Source organism: Morus notabilis, unplaced genomic scaffold, assembly GCF_000414095.1.
Source record: "Morus notabilis unplaced genomic scaffold, ASM41409v2 Scaffold35, whole genome shotgun sequence".
NCBI lineage: Eukaryota > Viridiplantae > Streptophyta > Magnoliopsida > Rosales > Moraceae > Morus > Morus notabilis.
In genome coordinates this window covers 122,250-143,367 of record NW_010361505.1, presented here as the reverse complement: position 1 = coordinate 143,367, position 21,118 = coordinate 122,250, and the positions used below count along the sequence as shown (strand labels likewise).

At 38.8% G+C, this 21,118-nt stretch overlaps 1 protein-coding gene across 1 annotated transcript in view; it reads right to left on the bottom strand.

Annotated features, from left to right (window-relative positions):
- Nucleotides 1-21,118, bottom strand: part of LOC21409478 (DNA repair protein RAD50) — a 65,817-nt gene that overhangs the window by 12,059 nt on the left and 32,640 nt on the right. Inside the window, exons 6-13 of the mRNA XM_024166632.1 lie at nt 15,367-15,595; nt 15,031-15,209; nt 14,769-14,939; nt 14,392-14,496; nt 14,194-14,298; nt 13,870-14,081; nt 13,692-13,784; nt 12,862-12,989 (exon numbers count right to left, since the gene is read on the bottom strand). Of these exons, the coding sequence (XP_024022400.1) occupies nt 12,862-12,989; nt 13,692-13,784; nt 13,870-14,081; nt 14,194-14,298; nt 14,392-14,496; nt 14,769-14,939; nt 15,031-15,209; nt 15,367-15,595 (1,222 nt within the window). The remainder of the gene's footprint in view (nt 1-12,861; nt 12,990-13,691; nt 13,785-13,869; nt 14,082-14,193; nt 14,299-14,391; nt 14,497-14,768; nt 14,940-15,030; nt 15,210-15,366; nt 15,596-21,118) is intronic.

The following is a 21,118-nucleotide window of genomic DNA, read 5'->3' as shown; positions in this document are numbered from 1 at the left end:
GCTGGATTCCGGGGTTCGCTCCGTGGGGGGCAAACAGGTGCCCGAGGTGTTAGTGCAATGGGAGGATCTGCCAATCTGGGAGGCTACGTGGGAGCCTATGCTCACTATCCAGACCCAATTTCCAAACTTCAACCTTGGGGACAAGGTTGTTCTCGAAAGGGGGAGAGATGTTAGAGCCCTTGTCCCTCCCGTCAAATTCGTCTACTCCAGGAGGAACAAAAGGGGAATATCTATCCCTCAGGAGAGGGCGGTATAGGTTGGGAATTGGCTGACTTTGCATTCCATTGGGATCCGGGCAGGTCATGCGCTCGATTAGGAGTTAGTTATGCATAAGGCAGACCACTAGGGGATAGAGGGTTATATAAGAGAATTGATAGAGTAGAGAAGGGGATATATTTTGATATAATTGAGTCTAGAGTTTGTGGAGGCAGAGGAACCTTGAATTCCTCCTATATGTATTTTGTTCTTCCATTTTTCCTTCAGTAATAAAGAAAACTATCCAAAAGTTCCTGGGTTCCTATCATAAAATTGTAGCCCTCCATAAAATAATTCCCTTTTGACTGAAGCTTGGAGGAGGAAAAACCAGTAACTCTGTACAACTTCAAGGCATGACCCAAGAGAAACCAAACTCCTTCAGTACACAGGACCAAAGCAAGTGGGAATATGGACAATGCAGGTACAAATGATCTGCCCATCATCCTTGCACAAGCAACACCAACCTAGAGAGATTGAAAGAAACGATCTTCGTTGCTGTAATAAATCGTGAGCATTCACCTTAGTAAGAGCAAGCAGCCAGCAAAATACTTGGACCTTAATGGGGGCGCAAGTTTTCCAAATATTCTCATAGAAGCCAAAATGTGGAATTGATGAATCAACTATCAATGAAGAAATAGTGACTTGACTAAAAACAATCCTCTACTATCAGGCACCCACTCCCTTTCTATCTTGGATTACACCAATGAGCATGGCTCTCTCCACATTTGCAATTAACTCAGAAACCTCCCTCAACTCCCTATCTATTAGATTCCTTGGAAATCTGATATCTCACAAGACACTGCCATCATCCTGAGCTTCATTGTGCTCCAAAAAGTTTGTTATTGGCTTATTCTAAAGAGGGGAACTTCTGTATGTAGGAAATCTGTGTGATTCCATGGGGATATCCGAGTGATTCCCATGGATTTTGTGTCTCAATTTAGTACTTTGACTTTATGTTTATTTCCTAATTTCTTTGTAGTATTTTTGGTAGTGTCTAGGAGAAAAAACGTGGTAATAAGAAATTACCATATTTGTACTTTTTGTTCTCTATTTAAAGAGAGCCTTCACTGTAAACCAAATCAAGGAAATAAAAAATCATTTTTTCTCAGAAAATCTTTATGCTATTAGAGCGGGACTGAGTTTTTCCCTTGCTCTTTCTAATGGCGAAAACCGCCATGACTGGGGCCATAACTGGGGCCTCTCGGGAAGCTGCCTCCGATGCCACAAGCGGGCAAACCTCGACGTCAACTACAGCCACACCCCAACAAATCATCCACAACATCAACGACAACCATTCACTGCAGATTACACAACATAAGTTGAATGGTGCGAATTATGTAGAATGGTCTCAGTCGGTTGTCCTTGTGATTGATGGAAAAGGACGGCTGGACTACTTGACAAGAGAAGCTGTACCACCTGAGGTTGGAACTCAGGCCTACAAAAAGTGGAAATCTAAAGATTCCATGGTGAAGGCATGGCTGTTGAACTCGATGGAACCAACAATCAGCCGTGTTTACCTCTACTACAAAACAACAAACGAGATTTGGGAGACGGTAGAAGAGATGTACTCCGACTTAGGGAATTCAGCCCAGATTTTCGAATTGAAATCTACCCTAAGAGAAAAGAGGCAAGGTAATCTAAGTGTAATAGAGTATTATAACGAATTACAAGTCTTATGGCAGGAATTAGATCTATATCAGTATTTCAATTGGAGCTGCTCTACGGATAGTGCTAAATTCAAGAAGATGCTTGACAAAGAACGAGTATTTGATTTCTTACTCGGTCTTAATAAGGAATTGGATGAAGTCTGAGGTCGTGGGCTTGGTTTCAAACCATTCCTTGAAATTAAAGAAGCATTCGCTGAAGTGAGACGTGAAGAAGCTCGGCAGAGAGTAATGCTTGGGAAAAGGAAGATCACCCCTACCCCCACTGCTGACCCGCCACACCAAGAATTAGCTTTGGTTGTCAAGAAAAATTTCGGACCTGGTGGAGAGAACCGAAATCAAAAGAGTGATAGACCTTGGTGTGATCTCTGCTAGCATCATGGACACACCAAAGACACATGCTGGGAAATCCATGGAAAACCACCGGACTGGAAGCCAGCACGTGAACGCTCGCGCCAACGGAATTCAGGAGAAAGCCGAGGCTTCACAGCCTCATCTGGAGAAGGAGAAAAAATTCCAGAACCCAGTTCTGGTTCGGCATTCAGCAGGGAACAATTGGAACAGCTTCAGTTTATCCTGTCCCAGCTTCCATCCTCAGGTCCGACAACAGTAGTTGCACAGAAGGGTAATTTTCTTTCTGCCCTAACAACTAAAACTACTAACAAAGTTTGTTGGATTGTTGACTCGGGAGCCTCAGACCATATGACAAACAGTAGGAGCGTTTTTTCAAGTTTCGAACCATGCGATAATGATTTGAAAATTAAAATTGCGGATGGCTCTTTGGCACCAGTAACAGAAAAGGGACAGTGAGAATTTCTGATTATATAAATTTACACTCTGTGTTGTATATACCAACCATTGCCTGCAATCTTTTGTCAGTTACAAAGTTAACAAAAGATATGAACTGCACCGCTAAGTTCTCCCATTCTTTGTGTGAGTTTCAGGATTTACTTTCAGGGAAGACGATTGGCAATGCTGAGGAGTGTGATGGGCTATATCTATTTGAAGGTTCTCAGCTTGCAAAGAATAAACAAGTTCAGGCTTTGAGTTGTGATTCTGTCTCTACTTCCAGTGAAATTATATTATGGCATAATAGGTTAGGCCATCCTAGTTTTTTATATTTGAAAAAGTTGTTTCCCTCATTATTTGTCAATAAAGATATTCACTCATTTGCCTGTGAAACATGACGGTTTGCTAAACATACTCGTATTCCCTATCCTTTGCAACCTTATAAAATTTCCAAACGTTTCTCACTTATTCATAGTGATATTTGGGGTCCCTCAAGAATAAATAACATATCGGGTGCACGTTGGTTCATAACTTTTATTGATGATCATACTCGAGTCAGTTGGGTATTTCTCCTAAAAGAAAAATCAAATGCTGGCAATATTTTTCAAAACTTCCATAAAATGGTGAAAACACAGTTTTAGACAAAAATTCAAATTCTTCATACAGATAATGGGCGAGAGTATTTTAATAATACTTTGGGTCCATATCTAGCAGAGAATGGATAGGAACGATAGAACCCGTGAGTGCATAAGATTCTATTGAAAATAGAACAAAAAAAATTCTTTCATTCTTTTTTTTGTCTATTAAATCAAAACAAATAATTCTATAAGGTTGAATAAAAATTCCATTAATCATTTGATTCGATATAATTGCTATGCTTTGTGTGTGACTCGTTGGTTTTTTTAGGGTTAGATTCAAAAAAAATACCAACCCATAGTATGAACTAATAACCAACTCATCATTTCGCATTATCTGGATATAAAGAACCAGTCGACATATGATATATTGGTCATATCATTGTAGCAACTGAAATCTTTTTTGGATAAGAAAAACCAATTTGATTCGGGGTTGTGAAACAATAAAAGTAAAGTATATGGATAAATGGAAAGGTGAGAGAAAGAATGAAAAAAAAAAAAAGATCTATAATATAGAATTCCAATATGTAAGGTGGATGATTCATCTCATAAAGGGAAATGTAATAAAGCATTAATTGAAATTGATCCCTAATTAAACAAAATCGTTCTTATATAACAATAAAATCAAGAGCCCCGAGTCAATAAAGACTGAGAGTATTGACTCAAGAACAAATTTCATTAGAGGCTCCGTTGTAAAATCCAAACCTAACCATTAATTGCGAAGCGATGGGAACGACAAAATGGTGTTGTTGAGCGTAAAAACAGGCACTTACTCGAAATGGCCCGTACACTCTTGTTTGCTAACAATGTTCCTATGTTTTTTTTCGGGGAAGCAGTTCTTACATCTTGCTATCTGATTAACCGTCTTCCGTCTTGAGTACTTCGGTACCAAACACCATTGTCTATCCTTCGTAAGTCTTATCCCCAAATTTGTCTACTTTATGATCTTCCACTCAAAACATTCGGATGTACTGCATTTGTACACTCAAATTCACCTCAACACAGCAAACTTGATCCTAAGGCCATTAAGTGTATTTCTTAGGCTACTCTCCAAGTCAGAAAGGCTTTAAATGCTACAGTCCTGTCACAAAAGAGGTATACGTATCCATGGATGTCTCATTCTTTGAAAATCAAGCTTATTACAAACCTACCCTTCAGGGGAAGAATGTGAGATATGCAAGCCAGCTTTGGGATTTCTCCATTCAATCTGAAACAGAGTCAGAGCCCCCTAGTTTACCTTCAAAGAGTCCAGTGTTACCTATTATGTTGTCTAATGATCTGGAAACAGGGGGAGAATCACATGTGCAAAGCAGCACACAAAAAGAATCACAAGAACTCCGTGTTTATTCTAGGCGAGCCTCGAAAGCAACACAAGCCTATTACAACTCCGGAGCACTGTCAAAAGCCTAAACCGGAGGAACTGCACCCAACATCCGGAACTGCAACGAGGAGGTTCAGATAGTAGAGGAAGACCTGCCAACTAGTGATCTTGATGTTCCTATTGCACTTCAAAAAGGCACTCGGAACTGCACCCAACATCCGTTGTATAACTTCATGTCCTTCAAACATTTGTCACCTGCTTTCCGAGCTGTAACCGAGAAGATTTCTGCTAAGGAGGTTCCTGGAAGTATACACGAGGCACTAGAAAAGCTACAGTGGAGGAAGGCAGTTTTGGAAGAAATGGAAGCTTTGAAAAAGAATGGTACGTGGGCGATTGTAGATCTACCCAAAGGAAAATGCCCAGTGGGTTGTAAATGGGTCTTCACAGTGAAATATAACTCAGATGGGTCAGTGGAAAGATATAAAGCTCGGTTAGTAGCTAAAGGTTTTACACAAACCTTTGGAGTGGATTATAATGAGACCTTTGCCCCAATTGCCAAACTTAACACAATCAAGATACTACTCTCGTTGGCAGCTAATCTAGACTGGTCTCTACACCAGATGGATGTAAAAAATGCATTCCTTAATGGAACACTTGAAGAAGAAGTGTATATGGATTTACCGCTTGGGTTTGAAGGGTAACTTGGAGGCAATAAAGTGTGCAGATTGTTGAAGTCACTCTATGGACTTAAGTAATCTCCTCGAGCATGGTTTGATCATTTCACTAAGACAGTCATGAGTTTTGGTTTCACTCAGGGACAGGCTGATCACACATTGTTCTACAAACACTCAGATGGTAAGGTCTCGGTTTTGATAGTATATGTGGATGATATTATCTTAACTGGGGATAACCTTGAAGAACTGTCAGACTTGAAGAAAGTGTTGGCTAGAGAATTTGAAGTCAAAGATTTGGGGCAACTGAGATACTTTCTAGGAATGGAAGTTGCTCGTACAAGAAAGGCATTTCGATTTCTCAAAGAAAGTATACGACTGATCTCTTGAAGGAAACTAGTATGAATGGTAGTAGACCATCTGAGAACCCCGTGGAAGTGAATGGAAAAGTGAAGAAAGAGTTAGGAGATCCAGTAGATAGGGGGAGATATCAAAGGTTAGTGGGGAGACTAATCTTATCTATCCGACACCAGGCCTGACATAGCATTTACAATAAGTGTTGTGAGTCAATATATGCATTCTCCTTATGAAGAACACCTAGTTGCCGTGTATAGGATTCTGAGATACCTCAAAATGACAGCTGGGAAAGGTTTGTTCTTTAGAAAAACTAATCAAAGGCAGATTGAAGCTTTTACAGATGTTGATTGGGCAGGCTCAGTCGAAGATAGGCGGTCAACTTCTAGCTATTGTACTATGATCTGGGGAAATCTTGTTACTTGGCTATTGTAAGAAACAGAGTGTTGTTGCTCGCAGTAGTGCAGGAGCCGAGTTCAGAGCACCAGCACATGGAATTTGCAAGACAATTTGGATCAGAAGAGTTCTTGAAGAATTGCAAGCCAAACACAAGACTCCTCTAAAGGTCTACTGTGACAATCAAGCAACCTTGTGTATAGCTCAGAATCTTGTTCACTATGATCGTACCAAGCATGTGGAAATTGACAGACACTTTATTAAGGAGAAGATTGATGAGGGAGTAGTAGAACTTTCGTATGTGCCTTCGTCTCAACAAGTTGCGGATGTTCTGACCAAAGGATTACCAAGACAAAGTTTTGAAGCAAACAAGCTGGGAATGATCAACATATATTCACCAGCTTGAGGGGGGGTGTAGGAAATCCGTGTGATTCCATGGGGATATCCGAGTGATTCCCATGGATTTTGTCTAAATTTAGTACTTTGACTTTATGTTTATTTCCTAATTTCTTTGTAGTATTTTTGGTAGTTTCTAGGAGAATAAACGTGGTAATAAGAAATTACCATATTTGTACTTTTTGTTCTCTTTTTAAAGAGAGCCTTCACTGTAAACCAAATCAAAGAAATAAGAAATCATTTTCCTCAAAAAACTTTACTCTGTATAAAGAAGGAAATCTTGAACACAAAGGACCACCTTCAATCTAAAAATCTTCCCAAAATCTCAAAATTTCACCCGAACCAATCTTCTATTTATCCCGCTGGAAAAACAACCTGGATGCTGACTGAATTGACTTCCATGGCCATCTGAATGTTACTCTCATTGCTGCTTCTGAATCCCACTTGTTTGAAGCCAGTCCATATTTCCCTATCACAACCCTATGCCATAATGCATCAGCCGGAAACCTCCAAAGCCATTTTGCTAACATGGCTTCATTTCTCTTCCTTATGTTGCCAATACCCAAACCCCCCAATTCCTTAGGTCTACAAAGCTGATCCTAGGCAACAAGTGAGTCGAATCATCTTCGAAAAAATCCCTCCTAGAAAAAATCTCTCATGAGCTTCTCAATCACCTCTGTTATTGCAACAGGGATCCTAAATACTGACATGTACTAGATAGGCAAGGCAGATAAAATTGACTGAATGAGTTGGCTTTCCTCCTTTTGACAACCTGTCTAATCTCTTTGCCACTCTAGATACCACCAGATCCCAAAGGGAATTTCCTCCTAAGGTAGATCCAAATATTTGACTGGCCACAAACCCACAGAACAACCGACAACACCAGCCAGCCTAGACAACCTCTCTTTTTCCAAATTTATACCCAGAATAATGTTTTTTGTCCGGGTTTGTTTTCAAACCCGAAATTAGACAAAAGATCTCCAAAATAGACTTTAGATTTAGCAAACTTTCCTCCTCAGGTGAGTTAAAAAATAGTGTATCATCCGCGAATTGGAATTGGCATATTTGATGTTCGATCTCCTCACAGTTAAGAGGAATAAATAGAGAAACTTCGACTGCCCTGTCAACTAACTTGCTCGCCGCATCAACTACAAGAGTAAACAGATATGGGGACAAAGAATCCCCCTGCCACAGCCTTCTTGAGGCTACAAATTTGCCCCTCGGCCTGCCGTTAATCATCACGAAGTAGTTAACTGAACCGATGCAGCCTGCTATCCAGATTCTCCACCTAGCACCAAACCCTTTGTCTCGAAAACAAAATCTAGAAACTTCCCTTCAACGTGATCGTAAGCCTTTCGAAATCAATTTTCACCACCACCCCCTCTCTTTTCGAAGCTCTATAGTCTTCCACTACCTCATTTGCAACCAACACTAGATCCAAAATCTGCCTCCCTTCCACAAAACGCCCCTTGAACTTCTTAAATTGTCTCCTCTAGCACACCCTTCAGCCTATTCGACAAAACCTTTGATATGATTTCATATAGGCCTGTAACCAAGCTGATGGGTTTAAAATCCCTAATTTTGCAAGAATTGACTTTTTCAGGGATCAAACAAATATAAGTTTCATTGGTAATACTAATAAAACTCCCAGACCTCCAAAATTCATTGATTGCCTGCACATCACCTTTCATAAAATCCCAACACTCGTAGAAAAATAATAGCATACCAATCAAGACTGGAAGCCTTGTTGCCCTCACAACTGAAAATTGCTCTCTTGATTTCGTCCTCTTCGAAAGGCTTCCCTAGAGATTTCGCAACGTGTGTAGAAATTAGACTCCAATCTAAACCTTCAACTCTAGAAAATTCCCCACCCAACGATTCATAATTTTTCATAAAATTCGACTATCCTCTTCGTAATTTCCTCCTCATCCTCCATGAAAACTCCCATCTTCCATTTCCAATTTTGAAATGGTATCCCTGGTTCTCCTCCCATTTAGTAAACAATGGAAAAGTTTGGAATTTGCATCTCTCTCTCGTGCCCAAATAGATTTGCACTTCAATCTCACAACTCTATCCTCCTCTATTAAGCGGAAAAATCGGTGTTTTAATTCCTTCCACACCAATTGCAAAACGGTAGACCACTTGGAGCTCCCTTCCTTTCAATCAATCTCCTCGATTCTCTTTAAGGTTTTCCTCTTCTCCACTCGTTTAGCCTCGACCACCTCCACACTCCACCTTTTACTTTTTCTTTCAAGAACTTCAACTTCCGCATACATCAGTAACCATCCCAACCTCTAACTTCTTCTTTCTCCCACCAACCCTTCTCATGTTTAATTAACTCCTTATTCTCGAACCAATTATTGTCAAATCTAAAGGGGGAGGGGCCCCATGTTGGCGGATTTGTATGAAAAAGAACAGGGCAGTGATATGAAATTGCTCAGACAGTTGCTTCTTGACGCCCAAACGGAAAGAACTCCATCCAACCTTTGTAAAGCAAAAACCTGTCAAATTAGACCAGGTGAATTTCGCGTTATGAAAAGGCATATCAGCCAGCCTCAGATCCTTAATGAGCTCATCGAACAGCTTCATACTCTCCTAGTGACAATGCTGCTGCAACTCTTTTCCGACAAGAAACGAGTAACACTGAAATCTCCAACGCACCATCTTTGACCACAAACTCCAAAGCCCTGCTAACTCATTCCAAAACAACTCTCTTTTATTATGGTGGATACGGCTGTATACTCTTATAAACCACCAAAAACCCCCTTCTTCCTCAACTTTAATAGTAACTGAAAAATCTCCCAAAAAACTTTCAACAACTTTAATTCGTCTAACGTCCCAAAACTACCAAAATTCCCCCAGACCGACCCACAACCGGCAGAAGGACCCATTCATTGAATCTAGACTGCCAAATACTACCCACAAGTCCTCTATCTACTTCCTTTCTTTTGACCTCTTGTAGAATCAAAATATTGGGTTTTTCTTTACCCACAACCTCTCGAACTCCTCCTTTTTAAAAGGAGAGTTCCCTCCTTTGATATTCCAAGTCATCAGCTTCTTTAAAAATTATCCACGTCCCCATTAGCCTTCTTCTCATACCGAATATAAAAGTCCAAATTCTTCAATTCCCGGTTTTGACCTCTTCTTTTGGCTATTTTTGCAGTCCCTTCAACACTTCCCTTAGTCCCCTTCTTCGAAACCGAAAGTTGGAGCTGCATATTTTGAAGCACTGACCAGTTTTTACTCTACTCCACTCTCCTCCCTCCAATAGTCAATGTATAAAATTGATCCGCCCTTGCAATTAGCTTGTTCTCTCCTTCTATACAAATTCAGCCCTTCCCGAACTTTGGACCCCTTCAATCCTATCGGCCTATGAATTGCTTCCCTCCATCAGCCCACCCTCATTCGCCTCCATCTCAACCGGTGCAACGAAGACCCGCTTGGGTAGATTTCAAGATTATTACCCGCTTGGCTCTCTAAAGCTAAATCCTTCGGATTCCCTGGTGCAGTAAAAAGCCTCACTTCTTCAAGACCCACAAACCCTTCCCGATCGTTCATCCTGTCACACTCCTCCGTTGAGCAAAATGAAGAGACTGATCGCAAACTGCTCTCGTCTCCCGATTCATCTTCGTCATGGGGAAGAAAGTCTCCTTCAACATCTGTATGCCCTATTTTTGAGACGAAGTCCGATTCTCTCTCAACCCTACATCCATCAATTTTACTTCTGCGATTCTCCAAGTCACCGTCGCTAGAAGAATGCGGCAACAGGTTTTTTGGGATTTGTCCTCTGAATTTCATCCTCCCATTTTTTTTAATTTTCGCCCTAACAAAATCTAACTTGTTTTTGGGCCTCCAATGCTTGCCAACTTTGTTTGAATTGCTCAATATCCAAACTCTATCAGTAAGCCCAACCATTATAAGGCCCAATTTCTAAGTCGGCCCGATCCTTGCTAAATGACTCCACACCTTCTGAAAAACCGTTATCTGCTTCCCTTTCCTTTTGTTTAGGTGGTAGATGACATTGATTAGTTGCACTAGGCGTGGGCTCTACCTACTGCCATAGGGACCACCTCAATAGACCGCTCCAATCTACTCTTAATTAGTTTCTTAACGAATTCCTAGTCAACGGTCACTCTTCTCCTAACTATTACCACTTTCGTTCTCCAAGATTTAACTTCTCCAACAGTCCTATTCTCATCAGGGATAGGTTTCCTCAGTGTCTCAACACCATGATTACTGGGAGGAAACTGCTTTTGTAGAGCTTTTCGACCTGCCATTCTTCTAACTCGACTCTTGTCTTCCATAACCCCGTTACTTCTTGCTTCCATAAAATTCTCCTTTTTACCTTGCTGAAGAGGGTAAAGTGTTGGAGCCTCTCCCCAAAATCACATTAAGCTTGGTCAACAAGATAGACCAACTAGTTTTGGTTCTATCTCCTGGGAGAAATAAGTTTCTTACCACCCTGCTTGAATTTTCATAATCTTTAGAAACTCACCCCTGTTGTTTGATAGAATCTCTGCCAGCAAAGTCACTAACGAATTGGAGAACTTTCGTTTGAAACCTTACCGCACTTCCGAGCTGCAGATACTCCCCAGAGTGTCACTCAACTAGAAAGCTGCATCAATGGAACATGAAAGAAAAAACCTGCGATTCTTCTTAATCTCCTCAAATTTAATGTAACCCCCCTCTTGTCCTAAAGAAATGATGAACCTTGAACCAACTCTAATCTTTTTTTTTTTTTGGGATAAGAAACGAAAGATTTTATTGAAATAAGGAAAAAAATCAAAACGAGTACACAAAAGGGGACAAGACGTCCACCAACAGTCGGAGAAAGGAAGAGCAAAATGATAAACATTCCCAGGGCCAAAAAATACAAAACAAAACCCCAAACTCAGCAAAAAATAATGTCCCATCCCTTAAGTAAATCGAAAAATGAGACCCCACTAAAATATTTCGATTGAGACAACCACAATGCAACCCACTAGATTATCTTATACCATACTTCGCTAATGTTTCCTCGAACATCCTCGAAAATACGATTGTTCCTTTCTTGCCACAAAGGCCACGAAATAGTGAGTGCAACAACATTCCACAGTCTCTTAACAATCTTCTTCCAAATAAAAAGTCACATCCGAAAAACTCTGAGACTATTAAGAACTGCCCACACAATGCCAAATTCCTGCAAAACACGATGCCAAATACCAAGTGAAAACGAACAGTGGATGAAAAGGTCATCCACTGTCTCAACAACATTCCTACATAAAACGCACCAACTGGCAGAAAGATAAAGGTATGGATTTTTCCTTTGCAACAAATCCTGAGTGTTTTATTTGACACAAGCAGCCAATTAAAATTGTATTTTAACAGGAACTGAGACACTCCAAATAGAAGGACGCAGGATAAAGACAGGAAAGGGTTGATCATCAATGAGGAATTTAAAGAAGGGTTTATAAGAAAACAGCCCCGACCCCTCCAGATTCCACACCCACCTATCGCAAATGAGCTCGCTCAACCTTGTACCCTCTAAACAACCCAATAGCTCCAATAATTCTCCTAATTCCCTCTCACTAGGCTCCCTCCTAAAATGAAAATTCCATGACGTAGTACTTCCACCACCGCTAATGTAAAATGAAGAAATAGCTGAGTTATGAAGGCCCGAATCTGAACCAATTCTAATCTTGTGTTTAAAGCAGTTATAAGAAACCGAATCCACAATTCCTCCCCCACACTTTTTTGGTTTTAAGTTAATTTAGGACCCAGGTATTAGACATAAAAAATTGACAGTTATTAGGACAAACTGTGTTTTTCATGGTAGGTCTCTATATCTTGGTAAGGCCCATTTGTCTTTGCTTTGCACAAACCTTGCATTTGGGTAATCTCAAGCAGGACTAACAATGAGAGCTAGCCTTAAGCTAATACGCATTAATGATCTTTGACTTGGATATGCCTAGCAGATTACCGACTTCCTATATGTCAGTGAAGTATTTGTTAGGTGTAAAATAATTGCAAATCAGTAGTGAAAATTTTGCAAGTTTAATCAAAACTATAGGCATAGGGTTGCAACAGATGAGCATCGGATTCCTATAGAATCTACAACATGAAGTAGAACCAACTAAACCATCAATTCTGCAATAAATGAATAATGGCCCCAAAAGATTGATGCCTTATAAGATTATTTTGCTCAAATATACCTCATGGAATATGAAAGGTTTACTCTACCACATATTCACATATGTGGACAAACAGTACTACTGCGATACACGTAGTTCATGCTTAGAGACTCTGTCACAGCAGAACCAGAATCAGGGAGGAACACGACTTCTGCAGTTATCAATAAACTAACTTTTCAATAATCCTCTTCTGATCTAAAATAAACTTACAGTCCATATCTTTTTGAAGTTTGGAGATGTTATTATTAACTTCTTGAATTTTCATCTGCAACATATTCACCTCCTTGTCTGCCTCTCGAGATTTATTGTTCAAGTCATCAAACTCCATTGTAACAGACCTGCACCAAGCATAGTATCAGCAACACCAAGGGTGGTTTCTTAAAAGTGTGCTAGAAAACTACAAGAATTTCAAATCAACCCCAGATTGTAAAACTACAGAAGTTCACAGAACAATGAAACAAATTCAGGTGACTAACTCACAGTTGGTTGGCTTAATTTATTACCTAAGGAGCAAAAGCAAGTAATACAGTATAAAAAAACAGTTAAAAGAATAATTTTCCCATCAAAATGATCTTTTGAAAGGATTCCAAAGAATGAGAACGTAAAACAAGAAGCTTGAAGCACCCCAAATCTCTAACTTCAAATAAGAGAAATGCAGGGTTAAGCTGACAGCCAAAACTGCGTTTTCTTTGATTAGTTAAAAAGAAAAGCAGAATCTATAAGAAAATAACCTGGCTGCGCGCAGAAATTTGTAATAATGAGATCATAAGGACATAAATTAGCAATTTATTACAATATGATGATGAAGATAGCTGAGCATCAAAAGGAAAATGCTATAAGAGCCGACACAAAAAGCAACAACTTTAGGCACTGCATCACTGATTCTAAAGCCTTTTTTGGCATATCACAGCAATATAATATGATATAAGCAATGAAAATGCATATCAAACTTCCAACCATATAGAACTTTTCTCAACACAGGCCAACATTTAACCAATGGGGCTTGTAGAAATGAGAATACATAAAGATATTCAAACAACCTCATGGCATGAGTAATTTCCCTTTTCAAGTCCTTGTCTGGAGGAAGCCTTCCTTTTAGTACTCCTCTTATTTTTTCTCTGTACTCATCTAGTCTGATAAAAAAGGGGAAGAAATAAGAAACATCATCAGCTGCAAAAACATAAGAAAAACTGACTACACACAGGGGAATTGACTGACATCTTTCTATGCTTCTTTTTGTGCTTCTCCAGTTCTGCCTTCTTCAAAGACAGCTTGACTCTGTCCTCAGAATCACTAGCCATGATATCTTTCTCACGATTAAGATCCTTAATCTTTTGCTCTATGCTATACAATTCAATCTGTTTTTGGCGTATAATCATTTCAAATTCTCTTTCAGCAAGCTGGTTTGTTTTTCTTTCCACCTCAATTTCCTGTAATGTCAAGAAAAAGACGCGAAAAAAAAGAATTACTTGATATATTTATCATCAATCAACACAAAGAAAGTGCAACCTGTTTACAATTACTAGGAAGAGTCATTCTCACCATGTTTTTTTCTCTGTCATCAATGCCAAGATCAACCTTTGAAATTTCAAGTTCAAATGACTCACGCTCATTTTCTTTCTCTTCAATACGTTTGAGAAGGCCACTCTGCATAAATGAAAAATATGAAGTCCTTAGAGCATTAGATGATAGGCAATTAAAAGTTAACTATAACACATCTTAAATAATCAATACACGAACCTTTATTTCTAATTTAGCCTTCTTTTGAGCCTCCATATTTTTCCAACGATCATTTGCATCTATGTAGTGATCCCATGCTGTCTTTAGCTTGATTTCATTTGATTTCTGAATACACATTCTTTGTTGTGAATACTTCTCATTGACATAAATAAAGATGGCTCATCGGCAACAAATAAATATAGGTTGACTTAAAACTTGAGGATTAAGTGACTTTGAGGCAATTTCTATCATTGACTTTAGAGAAGCTTCAAATTTAAGGACATAGGACATGAATGACATGAAAGGAAAGCATATATATCCACAGACATAGAAAGGCATGATTACGTACTACATCCTGAACGTGTAATTATTCAAAAGTAAATATCAAAAGAATTCACCTTCTTGTCTTGTAAATCCTTTTCAAGATCCATCACCCTTGACTTTACTCTGTCTGTGAGGTTCAAAGCTACTTCATTGCTAAAAGGAGGATTTGGAAAAGGACCTAAATTATGCCTTGTGAAAAGATTTTTAATTGTAGAATCTCGTTCGTTCTTCAAGGACATATAAGCCTGAAGTTAAAAAGGAAAAGATCAAAATATAATCATTTTTCACTAAAATTAAATGTTTTCTAGAATCCAAACTAGATATCAAAAGCTTTACTTCAACTTCAGTTTGAAGCTTGCTGATATCCCGAATAGAGTCTTTGATTGACTGGTTGAGTGAAGAACTTTTAGTTTCTATGTCATTCATTTCCCTTTCCAACTTTTTGATTTTAACTTCTAGAAGTAAAATCCTTTCTTCAAACTTAGTCTTCCATTCGTCCAGTTCTTCATCAGTGTCTGTCCAAAAAAAGGACGAAAAGGGCATAGGTCTTAGAAAGTCTAAAAACATATGCAGAAGAAAGGACTAGCAGAATAATGGCAGTCTGGGAGAACAGAGAAAACTAAACGAAAGAATTTAGAAGAATATTTTGACTACTGATAAGCATCTATTGACCTTCATTCTCCTCTTCAAGGGCGTCATGTCGTCTCACTTGTTCCTCAAATAAGGTGCTTCTTTCAGCAGTCTTAGTTGATATCTGTTGCTGCAACTTCCTTAGCTCTTTCAATGTCTCTTCAGTGTGAAGAATTTTAGCATCCAAATCCTGTATACTTCCTTCCAACTCCTGCATCTCACTTTTCATGGATTCCGCTCTTTGTTGATCATGAGAAATGCTTTCACGAAGCTGTAAAGTAGGTAAAAGAAGAAACTAATATCACATGGTCATATAAAAAGAGTCAAGAAAGTATTCAAAATTCCGATCTAAAAGTAATAATATAAATATTCAGATGCAGCTTTTAAAGACTTCCCGCTCTCTCTAATCATGTTGAATTGGGCTTATGCTTTGCGCTAGAGAATAGAGATGTTTAGCTTTATATGTTGTTACTATTTGTAATTTTTGTAGTTTCTTTGTTGTTCTTTGTATCTTCGGTTGATCTCTCATCCATTGTTGCACGCTTATTTTCTTTTCATGTTTAATGAAATATTCAGTTTCTTATCAAAAAAATAAAGAATAATAATAATAATTCTATAAAATTAAAGGTATTTGGGAGAAAAGATGAAATTGTTTTATTTCATGTGACACACTTTTTACAATCATTCTCTCTCTTTAAATAAAGAAGAATCAAAGACCCTAACCACTCAAGGAGAAATCCCGGTGATTCTTTCCTAAAATAAAAGAGAAACATACTTCTAATTATCCTAGTGTAGGCAGAGGAGTCAATTAGGGATTTTATCCCGATTTAGTCATGATCCTAGAAGTATATAGGATGTGTATCTAATGTAAATATGCAAAGTCAATATAGAAGATTAGGAATTAGGAAACTGTCAATATTTTATTTTATTCCTTTCCTTTTTTGTGTAATTCCATGTAATTCCTCTTGCCTAAAGAGGGCATTTTACTCATTTAATAAGATTATTTCAGACACAATTTCTTCATACCTTCTAAGTTGGTATCAGAGAACGTGTCCGGAACCCTAAAAACTTTCCTTTTGTCCGTCCAAATGTAGCCATGTCTGAGGTCACATCGGAAGCTATCACAAGCCCTGCTACCGCCGCTCCAAAGAAAACCCCAGAAACCCAACCGAACCATTCCAGCCATCCCAGCACTCATTCGGTCCAAATCACCACTATTCGTCTAATTGGTGATAATTTTCTCCGTTGGTCTCAATCTGTCCGGATGTAATTCAGGGACAAGGAAAAATCAATTACATCACCGGGGACAAGAAGGCGCCTGCAGTTGATGATCCATCATATGCTACTTGGGACACAAAGAACTCCATGGTTGGTCAATTCCATGGATGAGGATATTAGCTCTAAGTACATGTGCTATCCCACAACAAAAGAATTACGGGATAATGTTAGTGAGATGTACTCTGACTTGGGAAATCAATCTCAGGTTTTTGAGATAACTCTGAAATTGGGAGAGATTCAACAAGGGGAAGATTCTGTCACCAAATATTTCAATTCTTTGGAAAGATTGTAGACCTTGATCTCTTCAATACTTATTGTGGAAATCTATGATTTAATGTCTGATTTCTAGGAATTGGCTATTACCCGATTCCTAGGAATTAGTTATAATTAGATTTATTTGTTTCCTAGAATAAGAGGGATATTGGTTTTATTTACCGATTCCCTGTTTTGTATTTTTTCCTTTTTTGGTTGCTTGTTTTCGGGATAAGAGTCCTTCCTCCCTTATTATTTAAGGCTGTACAATTAGTCAAAATTATCAATGAGAAATATAAAAATTCCTTTCTCAAAAACTCACATGGTATCAGAGCTCTAGGCTCTCTCTGGGAATTCCTTCAAACCATACTGCCATTATCCGTCCTTGTTCACTCGGCAAGACTGACTGACTGCCATTCACAGGCCCATTCTCACGGCAGGGTTCTCTCTTTTATTCCCATATTCTCACAGTCTTATTAGGAGACTATTCTTTCCTCAATATCCTCTGCCCGAGTACTTCTCAATCATCTTTGAGGCAGTGTTTAAAACTATCCCTTCAATGACCAAATACGGAATGGCCACGGAAAAACAAACCCCATCCTCATCAGAAGTTACTTCTAGTTCTGAAATCCCCATCACCAGCAACCATGGCAGAACTGACAGTGTTCCACTTCACATAACAGGACAAACTAAATGGGAGCAATTACCTCCAGTGGTCTCAGTCAGTCATGATGTACATCTGCGGAAAGGGAAAAGATGAGTATCTCACCGGTGAAGTCACTCCTCTGAAGGCTGAAGATCCAAAATTTAAACTCTAGAAGACTGAAAATAATATTATGTCTTGGTTGGTCAATTCTATGACAAACGAGATAGGTGAAAATTTCTTGCTCTATAAATCGGCTAATGAAATCTGGAATACAGCTAAGGAAGTTTATTCAAAGAAAGAAAATACTTCTGAAATTTTTCAAATTGAAGCCGCTCTCTAGGATCTCAAACAATGAGATTTATCCGTCACTCAATACTACAACATCCTCACTCGACACTGGCAACAACTGGATGCTTTTAAATAACATGAATGAAGTTGCTCCGATAATGCGAAAAAATTCAGAGAATTTGTTGAAAGGAAGAGAATACTTATGTTCTTAATGGGACTCAACAAAAGCCTAGATGATGTTTGAGGGCGCATATTGGGAACAAAGCCTTTGCCAAATATTGGAGTAGTCTTCTCCGAAGTGCGCCATGAATCAAGCAGGAAGAAAGTGATGATGGGAGAGCCTTATGTTCCTGTCGTTGTTCTTGTCACAGAGAGTTTTGCCCTTGCTGTTCGAGGATTCCAAAACAACAACTATGACAATCGGCCTAAGAAGGAGAGACCACAGTGTGATCATTGCCGGAGACCAGGGCACACCCGAGAGACTTGTTGGAAGATCCACGAAAAACCTGCAGATTGGAAGTCTTCAAGACCTCCTCGTGACAAAGAAAGCTGAGGGAATCATGTGTCGGTGGATGAAGGAACTAATCCCACTTATTCCAATCCATTTAGCAAGGAACAACTCGAAGCCTTGCAAAAGATGTTCTCACAACAGAATTTTGCTCAGAGCATCATTGGAACAAGATCATTGGCACACAAAGGTAATTATCTAGGTGCTTTCACTGCAAATTCTGGTAAAACAGGTTCGTGGATTGTAGACTCGGGTGCATCTGACCATATGACGGGAGATGCAACACTTTTCCACTAATATAATCCCTATCGAGGAACACAATAAAAATAGCAGATGGGTCTTTATCTAAAGTGACTGGAACAGGTTCTATCATTGTTTCAAAGGACATAATACTAAATTCAGTTCTTCATGTTTCAAACTTGGACTGTAATCTATTGTCGGTTAGCAAGCTCACTCAAGAAAATAATTGTGTTGCTAAATTTTTCTCGGACTTGTGTGAATTTCAGGATTTGGTTTTGGGGAGGACGATTGGCAATTCTAAGGTGTGCTCAGGACTTTTTCTTCTTAAAGACGGTGAACCTCCTAGAAGACAAACTCATAATGCAGTATGTGTTGAGTCAAGTAGTCAGGCCAATAATAGTTATGTGTTTGTTGAAAAATTCAATAAGGATAGTGCAATAATGTTATGGCACTATCGTCTAGGTCATCCTAATTTTGTGTATCTTAAAAAATTGTTCCCATCTTTGTTCGAGAATAAAAATCCAAGAATGTTTCTGTTGAAATACACAGAATATTCTCATAAGATTAGTCAACTTTCCGGTTTATGTTTGATGTAAATAGGCAGATTTGTTTCCTTCTTTCTCTTGCGTAGATTAGTCAATGATTGTGAATTAGGAAAGTTAGATGTATTTTATTCTTTCCTGTTTTTTATGTTTCTTTCCTGTTTACTTCCTCCTTGTATTCGGCTATTTATAGACTGTAAATTTCAGTGATGAATAAGAAGTTTTGAACCATTCTTTCTTCATGGTATCAGAGCCAATATTTGGCCTTCTTCGTTTCAGCCTTCATAACTAAATTTTTTTTATGATCACTGCCATTTTTTTTTTCTTTTCCTCTCCTTGTTATTCACTATGTCCGAAACAACCTCTGAATCTTCTTCAATTTCTTCCACGAAATCCAATCAAACCCGACTGTTGCACCATGATTCCCATTCGGTGCAAATCACCATCATTTGTCTTAATGAGGGAAATTTCTTGTGATGGTCCCAATCCGTTCAAATGTACATCCGGGAAAGAGGAAAGATAGGTTACTTGACAGGTGAAACTCAACCTCCTAAGAATACTGATCCGGCATATGCAACGTGGAATGCAGAAAACTCTATGATTATGGCCTGGTTGGTGAACTCCATGGACGAGGAAATCAGTGCAAATTACATGTGCTATTCCACTGCAAAAGAATTGTGGGATAGTGTGGTTGAAATGTATTCAGACCTTGGAAATTATTTACAAATGTTTGAACTCCAACAGAAGATTGAAGAGACTCGACAAGGAGAAGGGAGTGTGACCAGATATTTTAATATCTTTAAGGGTCTTTGGCAGGACTTAGACTTGTTTAATGATTATTAATGGAAAAGTCCGGAGGATTGTAACCATCACAAGAAAACTGTAGAGAATGGTAGAGTTTTTAAGTTTTTTGCAGGTCTTAACGTCGAGTTTGATGAAGGGGTAGAATCCTTGGAAGAAAGCCTCTTCCCTCCATTGGAGAAGTATTCTCGGAAGTCGGAAGGGAGGAGACCAGGCGTCATGTCATGCTGGGGAAAAAGGGGTTGTGAACAACCCAACTGAAGCAACTGCTCTCGCTGCGGAAGAACCCAAAACCCCAACCGGAAATCAAGCTGCAAACAAGTCATCATACAACCAACACAGCGGTGGTTTGATGAAAAATCTCGAGCATGGTGTGATTATTGCAATAAATCACGTCATACCCGAGAAACTTGCTGGAAGCTTCATTCAGCAAAGAGCAAATTGATTTCCTCTTGAAACTGCTAAAATCTAATTCATCCTCTGGTACTCCTAATGTTTCCTTGGCCCAAACAGGTAGTGATTTTAGCGTTTTTTCTTATTGCACAAGTTTCAATTCTGCTCCTTGGATCATTGATTAAGGAGCTACCGATCACATGACCAGTGTCACACACTTATTCACTACATATTTTCCTTGTTCTGGTAATAAAAAAATTCAAATTGCAGACGGTAGTTTCTCATCTATTGCAGGGAAAGGCTCTATTAAACTCTCAAGAAATATAGACCTTAAGTCTGTACTTCATGTTCCTAAACTTGCCTGCAATCTTTTGTCTGTCAGTAAAATATCTAAAGATTCTAACTGTCGGGTTGTATTCTTTGACTCTCGTTGTGAATTTCAGAACCGAAACTCGGGGAAGATGATTGGCAGTGCTAGGATGAGAGATGGTCTTTATTACTTCGATGAAGAATTCTCCAATAATAAAAAGGCTCAAGGTCTTAGTAGTATTAGTTCAAATTCTATTTATGAACAAATTATGCTTTGGCATTATAGACTAGGACATCCTAGTTTTCCATATCTTATACATTTATTTCCTCAATTATTCAAAAAATTGAGTGCCTGTTTGGAATCATTTCCAAGAACGTTTTTCACGTTTTTCAAGAATTAAAAAATGAAAACGCACTCGAAAATGTGTTTGGCACGCATTTCTTGAAAAATAAAAAATTGAAAACGTTTTTTAAAACGATAAACCATCATTTTCAGTTTCTCATTTTCATTTTCTTTGCCCGTCTCTTCTCCGGCAG